Source organism: Drosophila nasuta, chromosome 3, assembly GCF_023558535.2.
Source record: "Drosophila nasuta strain 15112-1781.00 chromosome 3, ASM2355853v1, whole genome shotgun sequence".
Classification (NCBI taxonomy): Eukaryota; Metazoa; Arthropoda; class Insecta; order Diptera; family Drosophilidae; genus Drosophila; species Drosophila nasuta.
In genome coordinates, this window is record NC_083457.1 from 40,960,250 (window position 1) to 40,968,942 (window position 8,693).

At 43.5% G+C, this 8,693-nt stretch overlaps 1 protein-coding gene across 5 annotated transcripts in view; it reads left to right on the forward strand.

The window, feature by feature from the left end:
- LOC132793615 (protein encore) overlaps positions 1-6,484 on the forward strand; it is a 29,591-nt gene extending 23,107 nt beyond the window's left edge. For all 5 annotated transcript variants that reach the window (XM_060803613.1, XM_060803615.1, XM_060803616.1 and 2 more), the window contains 3 exons: positions 6-2,414; positions 2,474-2,576; positions 3,203-6,484. In XM_060803613.1, coding sequence (XP_060659596.1) covers positions 6-2,414; positions 2,474-2,576; positions 3,203-3,264 — 2,574 coding nt within the window. In that variant the 3' untranslated portion in view covers positions 3,265-6,484. The remainder of the gene's footprint in view (positions 1-5; positions 2,415-2,473; positions 2,577-3,202) is intronic.
- The last annotated feature ends 2,209 nt before the right edge of the window (positions 6,485-8,693 follow it).

Consider the following 8,693-nt stretch of genomic DNA (forward strand, 5'->3'; position numbering starts at 1 on the left):
CACAGCCCGATGGCAGCATCTATGCTGTGCCACAGGGCATGGTGTATGCGGCGTATCCACAGCCAACGGTGAGCAACGCCGCCTCGCAGCCGCTCTTCCAGCTGACGAGCAGCAGCCAGCCAACGCAAGCGCTCTTTGCCTCCCAAGAGGGCGGCGAACTGCCCGGCGGCACCTACATGATACCTGTCTTCGATCCGGCCCAGCAGCAGCGCGAAAGCTTAATACCCGCCCAGGCCATCTATCAGACGCCCGCTGGTCCAGCCACAGCTGTGATGCCGATGGCCACCGCCACCGCCTATCCGACGGCCCAGTTTGCCGCTGCTGCACCAAATGGTGCGCCTATCTATCAGGCGCCATGGATATACTCGAGTGAACCGGCTGGGGCACAGCTGCAACAACTGCCGATGGCCACATATCCAACGATTGGCTATCCGTATCATCATTATTATCCCATACCCTACTATGTACCGCAACAGGCGGTCACTGCGGCGCCGATGGTGGCCACAGCAGCGGCCGCTCAACCCGGCGGACCAAATGGTCCCGCCGTCGGTTCGTCATCGCAGCAGGTTCAGGCCGCTCAGGCGGCGGCCGCACAGCTGAATCTCGCAACTGCCTCAGCGGCTGGACCGCCAACGGTAGCTGGCGGCCAGCAGGCCACCAATGGCCACATTGTCAGCAGCGGCTCCAGTGGCGGCTATTTGGGTGGCGCACGCGTTAAACGCACACCCGGCGGCGGCTCAATACACTATAATCCCAGCTACCAGGCCGCGACGGCAGCCGGACATGCTGCGGCTGCAGCGGCGGCGGCAGCTGGACATCATCCGGGCGCTGGATCGGCGCAGATCATTAGCACACCCGGTGCTGGGGGCACAACGACATATCATGCGCTGCCCACGCTAACGCTGGCGCATGGCGGCGCGGGGGCCAACACAGATCTCAATGCGGCCGCCGCTGCCGCTGCAGCGGCTGCAGCAGCCGGTGCTCACGTCTATGCGCTGCCCGCCCAGCATACCGCAGCGCTGATACCGACCAACATCTTCCCCTATGCGACGGCGGCGCCGGGCCAGCCGGGCGCCCAGCAGGCGGGACCACATGGCGCTGTGCTGCAGCAGCAGCAACAGGCGCCGCCACCAGCTCCCCACTCGGCGCCGCATCATGCGCTCATCACAGCGGCGCCCTTCTATTCGGCGGCCAGCATGGATGCCACCGCCTCACAGTCGGCCCCCAGCACGCCAGCCGCACCCGGACGTCAGGCGCCGCTCTTCAGCACACCTCCAGCGCCCAATGGAGGTGGCAATGGCAGCGGTGGCGTTGGTTCTGGCTTGGGTTCGGCTGCCGGCTATCACAGCAACAGCTCGACACCGCATTACTATCACAGCCAGAGCAGCAACGAGGGCGGCTATGTGACGCCCTACGAGAAGCGCAACAACCTCGGCGGCAACAACGGCGGCAGTGGCGGGGGCATGGGTGCTCCAGCTCCCGGTCGCAAACCGTATCATCCCGGTGGCTACAATCCACGGCACTCGGTGCCGCTGAGCGGCATGCCTGCGGGCGCCAAGACGCCGCTGCTGAACTCCAACAATGAGCCAACGCCACGCGCCTCGCCCAGCAGCGTCAGCTTGGGCGGACCTGGTGGCCATGCGACGTCGTCGAGCTACCATCATGCTGCGCATCGTGGACCGCCACCGGCTATGGGCAAGCGTGACATGAAGCCTGCCCAGATGCCGCTGATCAGCGGTCCACCGCCCAGCTATGCCACATCGAGCAGTCCCGCGGGTCAAGGTGGCTACGAGGCAAAGCCTCCGGTGCGCCTTAATGCTGGCGCTGCCAGTTTTCGCAGCCAGAAATCGATGAATGCCGACTATCGACGCAGCGTCTCGCAGCGCAATTCGCCTAGCGCCAATGGGGCGGGCAATGGCAACGGGAATGGCAACAACAGCAGCAGCAGCCATAGCCATGAGAGCAGCAACAATTCGCCCAACAGTATTGCAGGTGGTGCAGGCGGTGGCAACAACAGCGGCAACAGCAACAACAACAGTGCAGCCAACACACCGAATGCCAATGCACCTCCTCCGGCCACCAATCTGGGCACCCAATACATTGTCGTCGATCATGCAACGGGCGCCGCTGTGAACACCTCGCCACCATCGCTGTATTTGAGCGGTGGCAACAATGCCGGCGGCGGAGGTGGCGGTGGCGGCGGCAACGGTGCCGGACCGCGCGCCTCGCACATTCCAGCCCAGCTGCATCACAATGCCGGTGCAGCAGCCGCAGCGGCGGCAGCAGCAGCAGCAGCCGGTGCTGGTGGCCAACAGGCGGCCGCAGTGCTCAGCGGAGTTGCCGCTTTGGGTGGCTACAATCCCAATGCCGCATCCGGTGTATACATCAAGTATGGCCAGACATACTTTGCGCATGTGAGTGGATAGCATTTCATATATTATATTGTATATTAATCCATTTTCTTGTATTGCAGCCATCGGTGACCTTGCCCAACAATCGACGTTCGCCCTCGAACGACATTCGGCCACAGATGGCTCAGGTTACCGGCATGTATCCCGCCGCAATGATGATACAAGGTACGTCTCGGGAGAAGAGAATTGAATGGCAGAATGCTAGGAATATAAAGAAAGAATGAAGATTTGCTGATGAAGCAAATATAAGGTCATTTGCAATTAGGAAACAAGCAAAGAATTTATGAGCAAACCAATTGATAAGCTAGAAATTGATCAATAGCAATGTTTTGAATACATAATTATTCAATTTAGAAATCAATATTTGGAGTAATACCTCTTAGTTAGTATTCGATCCAAAGGGATTTTGTTTTTAAGTAGTTAAAATTCGGTATTTTTGACTCACAGTAATATTTCTCTTCAGCTTGAGATTGTTAAGATTTGTATTTGTTTATTGCAGAATATTATTTTGAGTAATTTACATAAATCGATACAAAATAAAAAACAATTTGAATATTCTTAAAATTTATAGAACAGATAGAAGGGTTTACATTTAGAATTCTAATAGATATTAATCAAAAATGATATTAAACATAATAAATAGAATGCCTGTAAATTTAATGAAGAGAAAGGTTTACCTTAAAAAATTCCTATAAATATCCGCATTTATCCTAGCTGACGTCATTTTAGATTTAAAATTTGTAACATTGCCACAATTGATAGTAACTTATTCATATTCATATCACTTTCAGCACCTCCACGTCATCCAAGTCGTCATCCGAATCCGAACTACAAAGGATCGCGTCCGCGGTAAATCTATCGCCGCTCCCGTGGACAACTAGGAAGGACGCTCACAACACAAAAGCAACAACAAAAACATATAAAAAAAAGATAAAAAGAAAACTACATACACATAACGACATACCTAAGATAAATATAAATAGCAACCTAATCTAGTGGAACATAATGTAGATGACAAAAGAAAAACATAACAAAAAAAAAAAGAATGGAAGGAATGGAAATGAAAAGAAAAGAAGTGTGCAGAAAAAGAACAGAAGCGAGAACACAGAGCAAAAAATAGAAGGAGCAAAGGGCCGAAGAGCAACAATATGAGAGAGAGACACACAGTCAGAGTTGTTGGGCAGAAAAAGTAGCAGAGGAGACTGAGAGGGAAGGGAAGTAGGAGTAGGAGAAAAGTGTGAGCAAATTGTTATCTTCCGCAAAGAGTCAGAGAGCATATAGCATATAGCCCTAGTTAAGAAGTACTGCATATTGTGTAGCTACAAACAACAACAACAGCAGCAGAAAGAACAAACAACAACAACAGCAGCAACATAAACGTAAACGTAAACAAATATAAAAACAATAACAAAACAAACCAATCAACAAAACCAGTAAATAGAAATAATGCTGTATATTTTGTGCCATTAACAAATAGTCTTAAAAAGAAAAGCAAAACTAATTACGAGTACCGAAGAAGCAATAATTAAACACAACGACGGAGAACAAATGACAATGGACAGAGGACGATACACGAATCACTCAAAAGTCGACTGCAAACTATTAGAATATCATCTATATATACATATATGGGATAGCGTTAATTCTGGCAGATGCAAAACACAATCGGAAATTGTTTATAGAGACTGACGGCAAACCTCAGAATTGACCGATAGCTAAGGCAAGACAACCAAAAAGCAGCAGCAGCAGCAGAATCTCCAGACTTGACGTATTCATAAATCGCATTCTAATTAGGGAAACTCTTTACTTCAGTTCCACTCTCAACAATTTGCTGCTATTCTAAAAAGAAAAACAAATGTATTATATTTAATATTTATGGTCTTGCTTTGGTGTGTTTAATTGAATGCGTTTTAATTATGTTAGAAATCTCAACCAAAAGCAAATGTAACTCCAACTGAAATGACCACAGAAAACGACCCGACACTGGCCGAGAAAGACTGCTGCCAAATGTGAAAATACCTATGGGCATGGCATGTACTATATTTAAACATATTTTGTTTGTGCAAAATTTGTAATTCTTGAAGCTCTTCGAGTTGTCTGGCTCCAGAAATAGAAATTCTCGAAATCAACAATCTGCTGTTCGAAATGAAACACAAGTTTTGTTATTAAGTCAATTTAATATTAAACACTATTATTATTATTATTATTATCATTATAGTAATTATTGATTAGTTATTATTATTATTATTATCTTTACATCGATCATTTTGTGAAATTTATGATTTGAATTTCCTTATTATGTTTATGTTTATTTCCATTATTTGAATTAGAATTGAATTCTTTATGTTCTTTTTTAATTTCTGTTCCTTATGGCAAAGAAGCTGCACTTTATTTTTCGTTATGATTAATCTTAAGACGAGTAATAAATTGAAATATACATAGTAAAGAGATGGCGCAGAGAAGAGAAGAGACGGCGTGAAGCAGAGAAGTGAGGAAGAGAGCCAAGCAGCTATACATTTATTGTTAAACAAGATATTTAGCTTAGCGTATAAATTACATATGTATATGTACCATTTAATATATATACCTATATATATATATTTCTCTAAATATATATATATATAAATAATTATTTAGGCAAGTGAAACGAGAAAAACAAAATAAAAATCTTAGTTAAAGTTGCCTTGTTGTATTTTCGTTTTCATTTCGCTTTGTTCTCGCTTACTCTTTCGATTTAGAATTTTCTATTTTTAGTTTTGCGCCCTGGCAAGCAACGGATCGCCTCGCTCTTAAGAGATCTTAATTGAGTTGGCGCCCAAGAATTCCGATCTGTGACACAATAACAAGAACAATCTTTCGTTATGATTTGTTAATATGCCTTCTGTTTTCTGCTTTCGTACAACGAATTTGGACTTCAATACAATAAAATCATTCACTACACTACACCAACAACCCTCAAAACTGTATGTCTAAATGTACATAACAATAATTTACAAGCAAAAAAAAGAAAGAAATACAAAAATAACTAAGTGAACCTAAACGCGACTAAAGACTTAGCTGATAAGTAGGTTAGAAGGACTGGGACAGGACTCAACCATAGACTATGATGATGATGATGATGATGTGGCGCAAGATTTGTAATCAATAAATATTTGCACCGAATACGTACAGCAATTAAAATTGTTATCGAAGTCGTATCTATTCTATTATTACCATGTACTATTATTATTATCATTTCGAGCATTGCAATTCTTATGAACTCACTCACTCATACACCTAAACTAAGTATAGCTTTCAAAAGTGCGCTAAATAATAATAATAGTAATAATAATGCTATATGCAGCTTACATAACACACAACATAAAGTAACATATATCTAAAATGAAATACGATTACGAAACGAGTATAAAACGTACCAAATAAGTTTAGAGAAACTGCTCAAAAAAATGAAAAAGAAATCATACAATTAACAAAACGATACAGATCCTGGAGAGAACTTGAGAAATATGTAAGCACAAAACGTATATTGTACCAGAGAACACTGAAACGCTTTGTTGGCTAGTCCCGAATACCACATAGATAGAGACAGTTAGGAGGTAGCTAGGAGTGTGGAAGAAAGAGTATGGATTGATCGGAAGGAAGGACACGACGTATCGAACATTTGCTCCTGTTGTGGATTTCTTTGTTTGTTGCTCTGTTTGTTATGAAAAGATAAAAATAATGTTGAGAGTAATGTTGGGATCGTTATACCGTCAGAAGAGAAGCAAAGAGTGGGAAAGAGAGAGAGCGCGAGCAAGCGAGAGCGGGGATAACAAAAGTCAAGAGATTAGGCATAGAATATGGGAAATGAAAATAAAAAAAACCCTCTCAAGAGGAAAATATGTTATACAATATTATTATTACATCATGATTAATCTAATGGTAAAATGCATCGTAATTATAGTTATACAACAACAAAAATGCGACATGAAAACAAAAATCAAGATCAACAACAGCAACAACCACTCGGAACAACATAAAAACCGCATGCAGAATTACTCGTAATAACGATTTAAAATGAGATAAAGACAAAAGAATAAAGTTTTTACCGACGAGGATAACGATATTGATAATTATGATGATAAACAACAAAAAATAAATAAAATGTATTTATTTATTTTAATTTATATATACACTAGAGAGTTATTACAAATATATATATACATAATGTATAAGGCAAAAAAAAAGAAGAAAGTGTAAAGTGTATTGATTTTCTGCAGAGCATTTTGAGTTTTGGGATATGGGATGATTATTTAAAGATTTTTGAAATCACAATTTTTTTTAAATACTTGTACACAGAGATTGATTAACTAGAAATACGATCTGACTTAAAGAAAGAAGTGTCCTTATATTATATGTTAAATGTTTCCCTTGGCAAGAACGTCTCAATTTCATAAAGAAGCTTTTGAGTTTTTGAAAATATTTAAGCCTCAGATTCAATTTATTTTTTTTGTGATAATATTAGACTCATAACAAGTTGATCAAATTAATTCATTTTCTAAAATAAATGAACTAAGCATATCCTTAGCACGAGTCCCCTTTAAGCTTTAATACGGCGCATAAATTACAGTCGAGTAAACAGGACAATTGTACGAATACCACATTGATATGATTTATTAGCTTGGAAAACGCATTGGACACCCTCAAGGTTAATACGACTGTTATAGCTGCCAAATGTGGAGCATGTTAACATTGAGGACATTAAAACAGCTCAAGCAAATAGAGATACATGACGATATGGCAATGCAAACATGTTTGCGACCCAATAACCCAGACAGAGGTACAAAATGCAGGGGAATTTATGAGCATATTGCTTCGCTCCCCCGCAAATAGCAGACTGACTATTGTCTCTATCTATCTCGCTTAATAATTAAACATATTTTAGGGACTGGGGTAGTTTGGAACATTGGACGACGTTTTGACGTCTTCATAACACGCGCGAATGGGTCGAAAGAAAGATAGAAACAAAAAAAGAACCCATCGGACTATGCCACCAACAGTTTTGGGAAACGGGGCAACAACAAATTACCCTGAAATTTTGATCGCAACTAGAAATGGGCTAGAATAACTTATATATACGTTTTTCTCTCTGTCTCTTGGACAGCCGGTGTCCATCGTATCTTGGCAGTGCCATCAAGTGGAGAGACGTTGACCACATTCTGAGCTCTCCCATAAATCTGCCATGAAATGAAGAGGAAACCCAAAACAGCGACAGGTTGCAGCTCAATAAAGAGCTAAATAAATATAATATGGTCTATGGGCCGCCAAAAAAAAAAAGGGATGAGTTCATTTAGGGTTCGATCGGCAGGTAGCGACAGCAATCGAGTCAGAGCCACCGACTAACTAACCTGTTTTTCCTTTCCCAAGACAATGGTAAGAGCGATGCGATGCGGCTGCTGCGGCCAAAATCAAATGGTCAGCGCTTTTGTAAACTGGTGACATTTAAAAATTATGGCATGTAAATGGAAGGCATTCCGGGAAGCGTTGACAGCCTTAACCTCAGCCGCAGCATCGATCTATCGGCTCGAGGGGGGGCTACTGTTAATCAATTTAGTGCCTGGATGAAGTTATTTGTGCGGCGTGCGCAGATGGCCCAACAGGATAAGAGAGGCGAGTGAAAGGTGCTGCGATGCACTTGCCCGATAAGCGCACCGCTCTTTACCATATATGTAGTATATTTAGATACCATGGCATAGCTGTAAGTTGTATCTAGTCGAGTGGTTGGCCCAACGGGGCGTATGCGTGTTAAAGCTTTCATACTGACGTCGCTGTCAAGCTTTGCGCTCTTGATATATGGCATGCATTAAAGTGCCGCCTTTGTGAGCCGGAGACATCAAAGTGCACACACACATATAGTCAAACATTTGCATACACACACACACACACACACATACATACACAGAGAGTAGTGTGCAGCGAAAAGCCATAAAAATCACTTTGTAGTCTGGCCAGTTGGGAGCGGGGCGGCAGCTTCGTGGAGGCGGCGCATCAGCGCAAACTATGCAACGCCAACAACAACACACGGAAAAAAGTGCAATGCAATCAATTCAAAAGAGCTGCCAGTGCATGAGAAGGGCAGATACAAAGCAAACCAAGAGCGAGAGAGGCAACGAGACTGGGGCAAAAGGAAGAGCTGAAGCTGTCAGCGAACGGCAGGCAGGCAGCATTTAATCCTGCAAAAAAGGCATTGCGAGGCAGCATAAAATGATGTTAATCCTTAAATAACGTGAGCAGGCGCTGAAC